Here is a 15,829-nt window from a genome sequence, read left to right as displayed (position 1 = left end):
TGTAATTTTTTTTCAATTTTATTCTTTTAAGTAATTGTTATTTTAAATTGAAATAATGACATATTTACATAATTCTTTTACATTATTTTTAAAAGTAAATTCTTATTACAATACAATTTTATCCATATATTGTATCCATTAGAGTGTATTTCAATGGTAACACAAAAAATGATAAATATAAAACATGAAGCTATTCTACATTCATTCTAATTTATTAATATTTTTTAAAATTAATTTGAAATCATTTTGAATCCCAAAGAAGATCTATCTTTAAATTTATTTACTTCGCTCTAAATTCTTTACCTCTACAAAGATAGAATTAATTATTCCAAACCAAACAGAATATATAACTTTGTATAATAATTATCTTAAAAAGTTGTTTCCTAATTGATTGAGATTATGAGAAAGTTCATTAAGAATGTATTAAAATAAAAATGGATTCATTGTCCTACCATGTTGGTTTTCTGTGTTGAACTTAGGCCTTAGAATCCACAAAACATTTGATGACAGAACTTACTATGAGATAGTCTCCAACTTCATTTCCAACTATACTCAAACCAGTTCGAAAATAATTTCTTAATATTTCTTTGACTAAAATTGGAAATCCAAAGAAAATGCAACAACAACTCCTAATTAAACCTTTGAAATGGTTTGGTTATGGAGTTTGGGATCACTTTGTTATCCTTATTTAAACAAGATAAAATCATGCATTAATTAGTATATTCCACTTAATTGTAATTTAATCAAGTATCTAGAAATTAAGCTTATTCAGAAGAAGGAATCAAATGTGACTGTGTAAACAGTATTTACAATGTGTTATGATAATGACTGAATCACATAACAAAATAGCTTATCCAAAGGCTAACACCCTCATTGGTACTAACGCGAACCCATAACTCATCCATATATGTTGAACTAACTCTAACAAAATGCTGCACAACATAATTATTAGACAACTATATACATGATTCATACCCCTTCCCAGTAAATTATTTTCACGATCCAACTAATCCCTTATTGCGAGCATAGGCTGTAATTATGACAAACATCAAAGCAGAAAGTACTCCTGAGATGATAACTACCTGCAACAAACCATAATCATTTTTATTCTTTACTCACATCATCAAGTCCAAAATATTACATACTCCTTAAAAATAAATAGGTATCTGATAGCACACTCCACTAGAATTCACTAACATATACTTTCTTGCTTTTTTAAGAAGGAATGTATTAGTAAGTTACATCTTTGATGTATTTTAAGATAACCTTGATTACGACTTGCTAATATATTTTCTTTCTAAGAAAACAAATAGATGCAATTTAGCAAATTCCATATCATAATATATAGGCACATGTGTAACCAACCAGTAATCATTTGCATACCCATTTGAACATGTAATCATGGTTGTCGTTCCAAGTATATGGGATATTCATGCCAAATATTGCAGTCACCAAAGAGTAGAAAGATAGGCAAACAGTTCCAGAGCTAAGAAAGAGCTCTAACTGCACAAGAGTTGAAGACCATTTAGCAATTTCATTAAAAAAACACAACAAAAAGTGCAGAAATATGGAAAGCACCTGAATGAGCTGATTGCGATGGTTGTCAAGCTGCAAAATGGAAAACTATCACTTGAATTTCGTGTCACTAAACATATATTCAGATATCTTCAGTAAATTGATAGCTACTTACTTGAATATTAATATAATCTTCAGTATCATCAATGTACTCCCGCAGCTTTAAACGAAAACAAAAAGGAGATAGTTAGGTAAAAGTAAAGCTACCCTAAACAGCACATTCGAAGTTTGAGTAAAATTATACAAGTAAATAACACAGACTTTTAAAGAGACCAAACAAATATGAAAACAGGGCACTAGTTTTCAGTCCCGTTTTAGAAAAGTCTAATCTAATGCGCTTAGAGTCTCTTAAAACATCTCCTCACAAAATTCAGGGATCTTGACAACGTGAATTAGACATAGAAGCAGAATTATCATAATATTTAATTTTAAAGGAAAAAGTGGTACAGAATAGACCCAAGTATGGTCTACTTGAACTAAAAGGAAAAATAGCACAAATCACTCAATCTCACACAAGAAGTAATCCAACAAAGACTATATCATCTCACAAGTTCTTAAAACTGATGTGGAGAATTTTAAAAAGTTGCACAAAATACTTCCAAATCAAGATTTTGAATATAAACCACAAAGTTCAACTTTAAAACAGCAGCAGATGGAAGAAGGAAGAGAGCAAAAGGAAAATCCGCTTTGTTGATAAAAAATTTCCCAAAGTGTTGCATTAATTTTGCCAAACATTAACAAGCTTACTAGTCTGAAACTAAAACTCCCTACCCAAAAGACCTTGAGTTAACTGTCTAATAACCAGAGGACCAAGCAAATAATGGGTTCTAAATTAATAAGAAACAAAAAAAAAAATTCTACATATTTACAAAGAAACAATCTTCCCAAACACTTTCTATCTAACATGTATCTGCCATGTCTGAAAATTTAACATTTATGGCTCCTTATTGCACATCTTTACACATACATGATACTTACTGTGGTTAATTTGTTCAACGTATGATCAATTTCACTAAAATAAGCCTGCAAAATGGATAAACGCCATTAATAACAACTTTTCCTCATTAAAATAATGGAATATTTTTTCCTACTATTCTTTAAAGCAAGTACAGTTTATAACCTCTAGTAACATTTCAAGCTCTTCCACATCATTTTCATCTAAACGTACTGTTGCTAGACTTGCTCTACTTGCCCTAGATATCCTTGATCCTAAGGTGGGGGAGGAAGCAAACCAATTTGAAGCACCTGTTCCACTGACCGGTGATGATGAACCTGCTTTTCTTGACAGGTATAGGTCAGCCATATCATCATCATCATCCAGCAATTGTTCCAGCTCATCTCTGACCTGTTCCAGATATCATGAATTGGTGATGGAAGAGGAAAAAGGGATATAAGTGAAATTTTTTCACAGGCTTAACAGAAAAACTTGACTTACCTTTTGTACTCTAGCCGTCAGCCTTGTCATTGCGCTCTTCAGTTTACGAACTCTGTCCAAATTACGACTACTAATCTGCAGATTACAATAATCTAAGGTTCATGACAGATCCAAAAAAGTCAAGAAAAAAAAGGTAGAAAGGGAAGTAGAGCATACACATTTCAAGCCAGACAACAAAAGAAAAACATTAAAAAATCAGGCACAACTAGAAAGAACACCTCAGCAATGATAAGTTAAAACAAATGAAAAGGATAGTAACTGAAATGAAGGAAATAAATTTTCCCTTAGCCACTTTCAAGCAGCTTCATAATGTGTTAGCTTATGCTATATATAATGCATCAAGAAATGAACCATAAGTCTAACTCAACCTTATAAAATCAGTTCTAAAAGTGAAGATTTCCTTGGTTTGGATCTCCAATATTATAATGAAAGGATACGGACCAGGGGATTCCAGATTAAAACGTAAACATGAAGAGAAAGAATTAAATAATATATGTACCTTGGAGGTAAGTTCATCTAGTGCAGGATAAGCAGCCATCTCCAATTCTGTTGTACGTGCAGCAAGAAAACTGCAAATGGCTTCTAAAGCAACTTCCAGGGCCCGGAATTCAAATGGTGACTCTACATTGCATAATTTAGATCACTGAGATAACGAGAGCAATAGATAATGCAAATAAAAGGATAGATTTATAAGAATAGATGCAATCATTGAGTATATTGATTACTTATGGTTCACCATTAATATAGCATACCATCATCTTCAGCTGCTTCAGCATCATTTTGGCCACCAAGATACTCTTTACCATCTCCTTGCTGTTGAAGACCGGCACTTGATTGAGGCAACCGCCTTTGCAGTTCCTCGACAACAGGGATCACATTTTCATCTGTTGGATCTCTCAACAATACCTATACCATAATTTAGACACAATCAGGAATTCAGGATGTGGAAGCAATGCCATTTCAATTTCTAGAAACAATTAAGCATTCTACGAAGGACCAAAGGTTTGATACATGAATTCACAAATATGAAAACCAGCTTAGAGAGATAGTTAATGAGCCAATTGAGACTGCCTCTGCAATATTCTACTTATATGAGAAAATGTCCTATGCTGAGATATTCTTGTACAAGCCATGTAAGGTATATTCTTTCGCAAGTCATGTAAGGTATATTCCTGTACAAGAGCCACTACTTTAAGCAAGGAAAAAGAAGCCAACAAGTCGTTTACTGTCTTCCTACCCATTTTATTCAATGAACTTGACAATAAAAACAAAAATTCAATCCATCCTCAGATTAGCCATGACATTAAATACAAGAGTAGGATAAAATGCTCTGAGAGCAAACCCCAGTCAAATGTCAGATTTTCAATTATGACTACCCTAAAATAAAAAGAGTTAAATCTTGTTCCCGAAACCAATTTCATGATGTTCTTATTCATGTTCTCTAATCCCGCCCTTGAGAGATAGAAGTATTGAAGGATAAAAAGTTGACTAACCTCTTCCGCGGTGATAATTGCCTTGATATGCTGAAAAACAGAATAAGAAAAAAAAAAGTAAAAAACAAATTGTAACAAAAGATTAAACAATCAAAACTAAGTATATGGCGGACCTCCAAGTTAAGAACAATGGCCTTCTCACGACCGAGAATGGTGGAGGGGTAAGAAAGCAAGGGATCAAGGATTCTGAGATCACGCGCATGAATCTGAACCCGATGCATGATCGCATATTTGTCCGCGTCCAGCAATGAGCCCTGCCCTGTAGCATCGAACATAATCCAACTTCTCGACGACTGTGTCTTCTTCTTCACAATCGCCTGCGGATCCGCAGGGACGACGCTCCCATCCCGCGCCATCCCTTACCCGTTCCCACTCTCAACTCCAATCACATGCCCCGATACCAGACTCGGTTCAAAATTCAATTCAACTTCAAACTTGATTCAATTCAACAAAACCCACCCCTGACACCACAATCGAATTTTCTCACTCCCCTTTTGCACATTTGATCAACACACGCCAATTGAGCATCCCTCCGGTCTCAAAATTTTTTTTCCAACACCACCATGAGGAATCAGATTCCCACAAGAAACAAACATAAGATCCCCAAAAAAGAAACCTTTCCCTTTTTTTCCTTTCTCCAGAGAGATGAAACAGACAAAACTATGTTTGTTAGTAAATTTGTGTTAATTTGCGTCCGTCTTTGATGTTGTGTGATTTATACGGGGAAGCGTGACAATGCATGAAATGCGGGGTGAAGAAATAACTGAAACGAGGTGAAAGGAGAATTGAAGCACTTATAAATACAAACAGCTCGGTTTATATAGAATGTGGTGAGGGCCCACCGATGAGGTGACGTCACTGAAATAGCAAGGGGTAATGTTGTTATACAGACATTCCTCTTTTAAATATTTAAGCAATCCTCTTACTTTAATTAAAAATAATTTTAAAATTATTTCATTCATGTTTTAAAAGAATTTATATGACACTTTACATAAATTATTTTAAAACTATTTTAATTTAATATTAATTTTTAATTGAGAATCAATTTTCCAATATATTAATTTAAATATGTAAACATTTTAAAATCATATTAACTAATATGTCAAAATAAACTAAAAAATATTAGCTTTGTTTTCATGCTTGAATTTTATTTTTTTATTTCATTCTAAACTTTAAAAATATTAGGAAAAATACGTGGTTCTCATACTGCAAAATTCAGATTTTTTTTTTCATTTTACTATTTCTTATAATAAAAAATATATTAACATAACGGAAATAGTAATACAAATATTATATTCTTTAAAATAAATTCATCATGTAAAATAACTAAAGGAAATACAAATTTTAAATAAATTATTAAAAATATTTATCATGAATCTATTATCTATTACATATTAAGAAAAGAAAATACTACCAAAATTATTATATTATCCATTATCTTTTATTAATAAGTGTCATAGAAATTAGTTTGTTCCTCATTTTAAAATTTTGGTACAAAAGGATCTAAGTTCAAATCTTACAAAAGTCAATTTGTTTTTATTTTTTTATTTATTTATGATTTCAACTATAATATTAATTATAAGTAATGTTCCTGCAAAGAACAAATAAAATGAGTTAGGTACAAGTAACACCTTACCCATAGTCCGTCATCTCCTCAGTAGGCCTCTTCCCGGTTGGCATATGTCTGCTTGAACCCGGGAGGGGTTACCTGCAGAAGGGACTCCGAAGCTCAAGTCAGTAAAATCTCTCAGAAAATCAAATCAGATGATTAGGGAAGTAATGAATGCGTACCTTTAATTCGTGGGGTCCATGCATATTTATAGATCATTAATTATGTCTAGCCACGTCATGAGTTGGACCCTTGCTTGGGCCGTAGGTGGGCCTGGGCCTTAGCCTAGGTCCTTAATTCGATTATTGGGGACTGGTGGCTTTCATTGGAGCGTCCTGTTTATAGAGTTGTCGGCCTAAGCCGATTACCCTTTAACGGCTTAGGCCGCTATTGTTGCTTTCAGTTTCTTTTATCAATGACTCTTCTTAGCGGTTTAGTCCGGGTACCTTAGCATTTACGTGGTGCTTGCTATTATTCGGCTTAGGCCGACTAGGTGCAGTACACCAGTCTCCCAGCCTTTGTCGATATAATTATGTTGGTAAATGGTGATAAGTGTCCGTTGTATTTCGTCTAGGCCGATTAGGTGTAGTACAAGTAATATTGTCATTTTTAATATTTTTGTAAGTATTATTATTTATAATTTTTAATAATATTATTCGTAGTGATAGTAGTAAATTTATAATCAATATTAGTATTATTATAATAAATCAATTATAAATAATATTTTAACACAAATATATCACAACTATAATATTAATTATAAGTAATTTTACATTAATAAATTGTTTAAATGAATAATAATATTTTAACACAAATTATGTTTATTTACTAATATATTATAAAAATAAAATAGTAAAAAATGATAAACTTTTCTTGAGCACTATTATCACCATGGTAGAAATAGACAATAAGATGTTTGAGCCTAATGCTAACGTAGGGCGAAAGAAGAAAACCCTTGTTAAACCAGGGTGATTGGAGGTCTCGAGCGAAGTAGTGCTGGAAAGAACCAATCAAAAGAGGGTTGGCGTTGAATGAATTTAGTGGAACTCGAAGACATTGATGTAGAAGCGTGGATGAGACCTAGGTTCTTTTACTTCTTAGGGTTATTGTTTCAATAAAAATGGGTATTTAGAAAGAATTAGAGACAACTCTTCTTCTTTGATTCAGTCCTTCTTCTTCTTCTCTCTATAGTATCTGTAATAGGCAAATCAGATACCCAATGTGTGCAAAGTAGACATTCATAAAGATGGAGTTTACCATGCAAGTGAGTATTTCAAAGGAGGACGCTATGAGGCTTGCACCTTTCTTTTCTTGAATCTAATGCTAATTGATTTTACACTTTTCTCAATCAATTTATATTATGTAAATTTTAGTTCTTTTATGAATGTTGTATTTTTTTACTTCGTTTATGAAGTTTCTTTGTTGTCATTGTGACTTTCTTATTCTTGATTTATTCTTTTTTTCACAATTCACATTTCTGTTGATCTTTATGAATTTCTGAAATTGAATTTGATTAACTGTGATATAGTTAGTCTTCTACCAACAAGGCAAAATATATATATATATATATATATAGAGAGAGAGAGAGAGAGAGAATGGGGAAGAAGGAGAGATTGGATAGCATTAAGTTCAACATTGTAGGAAATGAAAGTTCAAAGGTATAGAATGCAAAATAACCACTATCCAAGGGTTGCCGTGTAGAGAAGCGGATCATTGTGAGCATCAAAAAGTGTATCTCTTTATATGTGTAGTTGTTGTATTATTATTATTATTTGTATCATTACGGGATATTATTATAATGATATTATTATTATTATTATTATAGTTACACACGCATCTTAATTTTATTTACTACGGGACTATATTACAATTGCTTGTCCATTTTATTTTATTTTATTTTGTTGATGTATATCTTTATATATAATTATAAATTATTATCGTTAACATTAATTAGTCTTAGTATTAAGATTGACATTATTATTTATAGCATAAACATTATTTTTATTATCATTAAATTGTTATTATTGGTATCATTATCATTATTGTTTTTTTTTTTTTTTTATTATTATTATTATTATTATTATTATTATTATTATTATTATTATTATTATTATTATTATTATTATTATTATTATTATTATTATTATTCATAATGGTGTTATTATTATAATTTTTTTAATTATAAAAAATCTGATTCTACTAAATATTTTAGCTAAATAGATTTTTAATCTTTTAAAAATTTTATAATTTATATTAATATTATTATTAATATTTTTAATGGTTAAATAAATATAATAAAAATTATATTATTATTTTAAAAATATTTAAATAAAAAAAAGTCACCAATCACATGCTAGTTTAATTATTTCATAAAACCAATTAACTGCACCATATTATGATATCAATTCTATTTATCATATTTAAAACTAAAATTATTATCCATCACTTATATTTATTACTTCATTACTTTAATAGTTATTTAAAACAATATAACTTAATTTTTATGATATTTTATTACATAATATTTTTATTACTTTATTATTTTAATATACAAAATAAAAAAAAGTATAACTCGTATTTACACATGTGAATCTACTAATTATAAATAAAATATTTATTAAAAGCGGATTTCTGGACACTTGAATGTAAAACTTTATTATCTATATATTAAATATTAGTGAGAACATATGTATCTATTTTTCTTTTACTATAACTCAACTTTTTATTATTGAAGTAAAATACATTAATAAATTATTAAATAGTTTTTATAAAAGGATAATTATAAACGGAAATAATTTTTATAACTGTATTATGACTTGTTATTTAACTTTTAAAAAATAATATTTAAAAAAGTAAAAGTCATTTTTTTGAGTAATTACTTAAATTAAAAAAAAAAGTTACTAAAAGAGAAAAATTAAAAGTAAACTCTGTAAAAGAAATGAATATCAATATTGATAAATCAGTTTAAAGAACATAAGTGAGCAAATCTTATTATATGATGGCAGCAGGTAACAATCCAGAGTATTAATTTTCAGAGCTTCTGACAATGGCGGCTCTTGCAAAGATCCACCCACAGGATGGAGGTGGTGAAGTGATAAGAAACAGATCTTTTTCAAAAAGTTGATGATGGGTAAAAAGACACCACCGCAGAAGATAAACTTACTGAAGAATAATTTTGCAAAGATTGAAAATGAAGACGATAATAATCCGAAGTCCATGGTTCACATAGCAGATTCAGTGTTTGATGAATTGTGTGAACCATGACAAGATGCCTTGAGGGTGAAACTTGTTGGCAAGAATCTTGGGTTTTACGTAATGAAGGACACATTGAGAAAAGGTAATTGAAATTGTCCTTGGATGATATTCTATCATTATTCTTTTGTACAGTATCTGTACCCATGGAAAGCTTGATAGAATCCTTTGGTTGGTGATGACAAGACTAACCAATTTTCGAAAACCAATAACATAAAAAAGTTAAGGAAAGGTATAGAATCAAAAAAAGATGAATGATCAAAAGTATGACAAAACAGAGAAAGCAATTACACGTGGTTACAGGAAGACCTCTTCCACAACAGAGGATCAAGTCTCAAAGCCAACCAATGGAAATGAATACTCAATATATTGTAGTTCAGTAGAAACTTCATTGGAGGATCAATATGTTAATTCATATGTTTTTTTTTTCCTGTTAAAAGTTGAGAAATTCTGGAAGGAGTTGGGTCATTTGTAAAGGGTGTATATCTAATATTATCCAACAAAGTAAATTCCTAAAAGTATTTAAAACATTAACCACTCGTTCAATTTTACACACATTATTGTTCTAGCTCATTTATTAAGGCTTACCTTGTTTAGGTGAGATGGTTGCCATATTAAGATTTTTAGGGAGGGACTTGACAATGTATATAACGATTTGACATCTATTTCGAAATGACCTTTTAACCCATATAGACACCTGGACAAAGATATTTTCATACATAACACATGAGTGCCATAGAATTTAAAGTTTACAATTAGTTACAGCTACAGTGTTATATAGAGGAAAAAATTACACATTTATGAGACAAGAAAGTACACAAGTCTACAGTTACTGCTAGAAGAACGACATCGTCCACCCGACAGTAGTGTTGACAGAAGTAATGATCTCCAAACTACATTTATTGCACTAGTATATTAATTTAATTTTGTCTTCTGGTGTTACCATATCTGTTCAGGGATTATCCCATACCCTTTTTAATTTCCTGCAATTATGAAACAAAGTAAATGCCGGAGCGTAAGCCTTATGGCAATCCACTCACATTTGCATTGCAATAACATACCATATGAGCCTCTTACATGCCTTTGGTTCATGAACACCATTGCTATGTTGCCTGACCAGAAATCCCCTTATATTTGTTTTCTGACCTATTATGAAAATAATTATTAACATTTCTGAGTAAACTACAAAAAGTGAGAGAAAGATAGAGGTTATGCAACTAGAGGTGACCTTCATTCTTCTCTTATTACCTGATAAACTTAACCAGTGATAACAGTCTCGGCGAGACAGAACACTAACTTCTAAACAGTTAAAGGATTTTGCAAGCCTAAAAATATTACTTCATGCCTGCTCAAGTCCCCCAATACAAATGTTCAAAAATCAAAAGAAAAGAGTACTAAATGCTTGCTTGCCTGTCCCCATGTTGCACTAAAACAAGGTAAGCAGGATCTTGAGCAGATATCTGAAACAGCTGCAATACGATGTAGAATGAAGTAGCAATGCTGAAAATTTTGAAAAGTGAATCAAACGTCAACCACAAAAAACTTATCAGTCTATATGTATGTGTTGTTAACTGGCATAAACTGTAACTCTGCTCGTGCAAGTAAAGAAGTAATCAGTTCTACCATAATCTCAACAAGAAAAATATAAATCAATCTTTTCTGGAATATTCCAGTAATAAGCTCTATTACAGTACAATCACATTTCTGTTAAAATATACAAATTATGCATAATTTATCTAAAAGACTAAATTTGATATCCAAATCAATGTATAGCTAAAAACTAAACAGTTGTTCATTGGCAACTGGAATCTGTCATAAAACTATAGCTAGTAAAAGTTCTTGAAAGGTATTTTCTAATGATAACTAGTTTTAATCACCAACCAATGAGAAAAATCAAAATTGTGAGAACAAACCTGCCAAGACATATTAATAGAATTATCCAGAAGACTGCAGAAATCCAACTAGATTCTTTGTAGGCAACCCAGACCTGATATTGCATGAATAGTTAGGAATATGATACCTAAACTTATCCAAAACAATATTAATGAAATTAAACTTCAGCATTATAGAATTGAACATAACTTTGCATGCAAAAACATTTTGACGTTGATTATCTTAACATTTTTTAGAGGTTCAAATAGATCATTTTCACAACTACTGCCAATGAAAACTCTATTCCTTGACTTAATAAAATCTTTCTGCTAAAGCTCCAAAATGCAATTCGTAGCACATATATATAGATGGCTGGCTTCTCTGGTAGGCATTAAATGACCCAAATAGAAACCCCATTGCAGGTAATTTTACATAATCAAATGGCCTCAAATTAGGAAATAAAAACAAATATCTTTTCCCTTATGGTTTCTGGAAGAAGAGAACTACCTCCTTTCATTCTCTTAAATCTTGTCCCATCTTACTACGATAAACAGAATGCAAAAAATCAAATAGCGAGTTGGGAAAGTTTGAAAGTTACATGCTCTGCGTGGATAAACCAATTAACTAGAACACATCTAACGGAATGTAACACCAATCGATGCCTTCAATGTGAATGTAATTGAGAGTCATTTAAAAGATCTTTTAGACTAATTCTCTAGAACAATATTTTTTTAATCAGTAAACAAAGAAAATACACCTACTTTAACTTTATAGGGGCATAAATGCTTATAACCATCAAGAATTTTATAAGTGACATGTGATTTTAGTACAGAACAGGGAGGCCAAACATCTATTTTTCAACAATAAATTTTTTCATATAGAATTTTAGACTTATATTATAAAAAATGTGATTCCAAGCATATCAATATAAATATTATTAAAAATTGTTTTGCCTCATTGAACCTTAATCCTCCATTTTATGAAATAAATTTACATTTGTATGATTTAGAGCTGCTAAGATTAAAAAAAGTAGACATACTGCTAGAGCCACAACATTGATGTAGAAGTCAACTAGTGTTGCTGCCGACCACCTGCAAACATTTTGGAGTTAATCATATTCACTTAAATGAAAAATAACTGGGGTAAGCTGAAACTTCAAAGAAAATTTTCTAACATGAGCGTGCAAAAGCAAAGATGTAAATAGCTTCTTGAATGAAACGCAGCAAGTACAAGCATTGGTCTTGGTGAATATTTAACTTAGGAAAATGAAGGCTAAAAATACCTGCTAGATTTGCATCTTTTAAAATAATGTAATCCGCACTACACTCTTTGCACAAGCGTTAAAATGTTTACCAACAGATACATTGCTTACTACATGAGCAAGTAATTTATTAGTGCTTTATTATCAGTATTTGGATTGTGCTGAGATCAAGTTAACACTGATAGCTGTGCATTTGGGCACTAAACTCAAATAATGAAGATTGCCACACATCAAGAAATATATCCTCAGCTTCTTCAAAAACTGTTTTTTTCTAAGGCTTGACAAGGTTCTTGTTGCATGACCATAAACTTTCTTTAAAATTGAAGCCATTACATCAAAATGGAAAACAAAATAACTTGGTCAATGCAGGAGATAACACAAATAAAGTGATAATGAGGTAACAAAAAGAATGTTCCATCTCACGAAAAGTACAAAAAAGGATACACATCTCATTCATGCAGCTTGACAACAAGGATAGTAACATCAAATAATGCTAATAATAACAAGTATGAAGAACTTACGGATTTAAAAGCTCCAATCGGAAAGGAGAACCAGCAGTGACAGCAGTGTACACCAAAGTTCCAAGCATGACAAGCCCCAAAATGCTGAAAAGTATTCTTAGGGTCATGACCGAAGAATGCTTTCTTTGTGGTGCAATGTCATTCCTGTATAAATGTGAGTCAATGAGAACCGATATTGAAAATTTAGAGATTATACACAAAAACCACACAGCTAAGGAGACCGTAAAACTGGATTCTATATATATCATCCAGACCCCTTTTTTCATATGTTTATGGATAGTTTACGCGGCATGGAACAAAAATAATTAATAACACAATTTACTTTAGCAACAGGAACAAAAAACCCTGTATCATTTTTTTGACTTCGCAAACTGTTAATCAAACTCAAGAAATCTGACTATCTTCATATTGATTAAAGGAAGAAAATGAATATATTCATTTCAGAATTAAAAGACTATCCAAGAAGATTGATTGTCAAAAATTAGAAGCATAAGCTGGATGACAGCTAGACTCTAGAGTGACACCATTATGCATTGATCAAGAAAATATATAGGATTTTAAAAAGAATGACAAATACTGAAAGAACACGACTCTGTAGTAGTGATTCTGTAGATTTACTTGTTCGGATGCCGCAACAGAACATAATACATAGGATCCTGTGAAGATTCTTGAGATGAAAGCTTCAAAAATTGCACGACAATATAGGCAGATGTAGTGATGCTGGAACAATTGAAAAACACACCAAAAAATTGTGAAATAAATTAGCACTTCTGAGATTCTTTTGAACGATCATAAACAAGATACCAGATAAGAAACAACTCAAACTAATAATTAATCTGAGCTTTTATAGCTGAACAAGGTAATAGAATTGGGAAACAATAACAGAAAAAGTAGAGATCATCTTGTTAAAAAGTTTTTGTTCATAGCTCCGATAATATATGTTCTACATACTATTACTTGCCTCGGTAAAGTAATATTACATATTATTATTCAATTAAAATAACGCCAAATAATGACAGAAAACGATACCTTCCAAGGCAAACAAGCAAAATAATCCACAGAATTGAGCTAACCAAGTTTGATTCCTTGTAAGCAACCCAGATCTGATGTGATAGACAATGCATGTCAGAGCTTATGAAACTTCGCTCGAGAAGTGATTTTAACATAATATCAATTAAGCAATGTTCTTTTAAGTATGACCTATGTTCTAGAGTGATTTTAAGTCCACATTTGGTTCACCGTATTTTAAAGAAACAATCATAGACTTTTGTCAGCTTTATGAGACATTTTTGAAAAATAAGTGATCATTTCTCAAAAAAACAACCCAACACATGCACATAATTTGAAAATTGCAAGTCAGTCATAATATACAAAAAAGAAGTAGGAAATAAATTATAAAGGTCTCCTCAACTTGACTTGTATTCCTACGAAAAATTATAAGGGCACACAGCACAAGAGATGAGTTCCCGGTGGAATACTGCACTGAACTTTTCAGAGAGGAAGTTGCGCAATTGAAATTTCATATTAGAACAATTAAAACAAGAAATGAAGTGTCAACTTTATTTCTCACTCCAACATACGACAAAGATAAGTCTACTGACAAATCCAGTGCAGCACGTATATTTTAAATTAGAATTTAATAACTTTTCTTTGAAAAAGTTTATCATTGATCATGTCCTTTCTCTATCTAAAACTGATGTCGGTATCTTAGCATCATTAAATATCTTTGTTTATTCTGTCATTGCAGTAATAACTTAAAATAATGAATAGATTCCTCATAGGATAAAATATCTCAAGTTCCAATTAAAGTTATAAGTGTAATACGAGTTGTCACTAGAAGTCTATATAAAATACTGAAGCAATTAACGAAGTCAAGTAGCATGTTGACTTACAGCCAAAACTACAACATTGATATAGAAATCAATCAAAGTTGCTGCCATCCACCTGAACCAAAAAAGAATTGGGAAAAATTGTTTATGCCCAGAGAAAGCAGTGAACTAAAAATACAGAAAATAATTACAGATTCGATGACCTTTCCCACTGGCACTCACAACAAAAAGTAAAATTTAACAAACTCCGTCTAATTCTAAAAAATTAAGATTCATAAATTGATTTTAAATTTTAAAAAATAATTTATCATGAAAAACATAAGCCTATTATGACGTTATTGAGATTGGATGTAGTAAGAGATAGAGAGAGGTTACGGTGTGAGAAGCTCTTTACGAAACGGAAGACCATCGATGAAGAGAGTGTAAATAAGGGTAGCAACCATGAGAAGTCCCACAACAGTGAAGAGAGTTTTCAAACCGGTTGCCACTGAAATTTTCGCCATTGAGATCGAGAGAAAGAAGCACAAGCAAATAGCAGTGAAGAAAATTAAGAACAATAATGATGCAGTTTGTGGTTTATATGTGACCACCAACACGGGTGAAGACACCATATATATAGTTATGAGTTGAATTCGACTCATTTATTAATGTGGATTAGATTTGTGAATATTTTAAAGGTTTAACTATTCGGATCTATTTGGATGGTACCCATTTAGATAGGAGTGTGTCAATTTTAAAATAATTAACGTCGTTAATGGCAGGTCACGTGTCACTCTTATATTCTTTTAATTTTTTTTAATATATTTTTTTAACTTTTAATTTTTTTTTTGTAAAAATTTTTTGTTGCCACGTGTCAAATTCCTGTTTTGACACGTGGCAATGTCAGTGCCACGTGTGACAATTATCATTGTACTGATTTCAATTTAGTACTCATATGTACCTGATTGTTTCAATTTAATACCCACTTTTGTGTTTTTGGTTC

At 31.2% G+C, this 15,829-nt stretch overlaps 2 protein-coding genes across 8 annotated transcripts; both read right to left on the bottom strand.

Annotated features, from left to right (window-relative positions):
• Window positions 1-748: 748 nt before the first annotated feature.
• On the bottom strand, window positions 749-5,277 carry LOC114190234 (magnesium transporter MRS2-2-like). Of its 2 annotated transcripts, none has more exons than XR_003605782.1 (11): window positions 4,617-5,277; window positions 4,504-4,533; window positions 3,763-3,916; window positions 3,510-3,631; window positions 3,011-3,085; window positions 2,696-2,920; window positions 2,543-2,598; window positions 1,691-1,735; window positions 1,579-1,608; window positions 1,384-1,503; window positions 749-1,082 (listed from the first exon to the last, which is right to left on the bottom strand). XR_003605782.1 is itself a non-coding variant. In XM_028079036.1 (11 exons), the coding sequence occupies exons 1-11, from the start codon at window positions 4,857-4,859 to the stop codon at window positions 996-998; spliced, it is 1,176 nt and encodes a 391-aa protein (XP_027934837.1). In that variant the 5' UTR covers window positions 4,860-5,277; the 3' UTR covers window positions 749-995. The 2 variants fall into 2 exon arrangements, 1 of the variants encoding a protein (XP_027934837.1); XM_028079036.1 differs by having other exon boundaries at window positions 2,554-2,598.
• A 4,779-nt stretch (window positions 5,278-10,056) lies between these two features.
• On the bottom strand, window positions 10,057-15,453 carry LOC114190016. 6 transcript variants are annotated; one of them, XR_003605757.1, is made up of 10 exons: window positions 15,223-15,453; window positions 14,911-14,962; window positions 14,048-14,121; window positions 13,637-13,738; window positions 13,019-13,162; window positions 12,276-12,327; window positions 11,278-11,351; window positions 10,775-10,864; window positions 10,426-10,505; window positions 10,057-10,347 (listed from the first exon to the last, which is right to left on the bottom strand). XR_003605757.1 is itself a non-coding variant. In XM_028078760.1 (10 exons), the coding sequence occupies exons 1-9, from the start codon at window positions 15,348-15,350 to the stop codon at window positions 10,468-10,470; spliced, it is 759 nt and encodes a 252-aa protein (XP_027934561.1). In that variant the 5' UTR covers window positions 15,351-15,453; the 3' UTR covers window positions 10,057-10,347; window positions 10,426-10,467. The 6 variants fall into 6 exon arrangements, 4 of the variants coding, with proteins under 4 accessions (XP_027934561.1, XP_027934562.1, XP_027934563.1 ...); XR_003605758.1 differs by having other exon boundaries at window positions 10,442-10,505; XM_028078760.1 differs by having other exon boundaries at window positions 10,426-10,510.
• Window positions 15,454-15,829: the final 376 nt, after the last annotated feature.

This window comes from Vigna unguiculata, chromosome 7 (assembly GCF_004118075.2).
Source record: "Vigna unguiculata cultivar IT97K-499-35 chromosome 7, ASM411807v1, whole genome shotgun sequence".
Taxonomy (NCBI): Eukaryota; Viridiplantae; Streptophyta; class Magnoliopsida; order Fabales; family Fabaceae; genus Vigna; species Vigna unguiculata.
The sequence above is the reverse complement of the archived record's forward strand: the minus strand, read 5'-3'. Positions and strand labels throughout refer to the sequence as shown.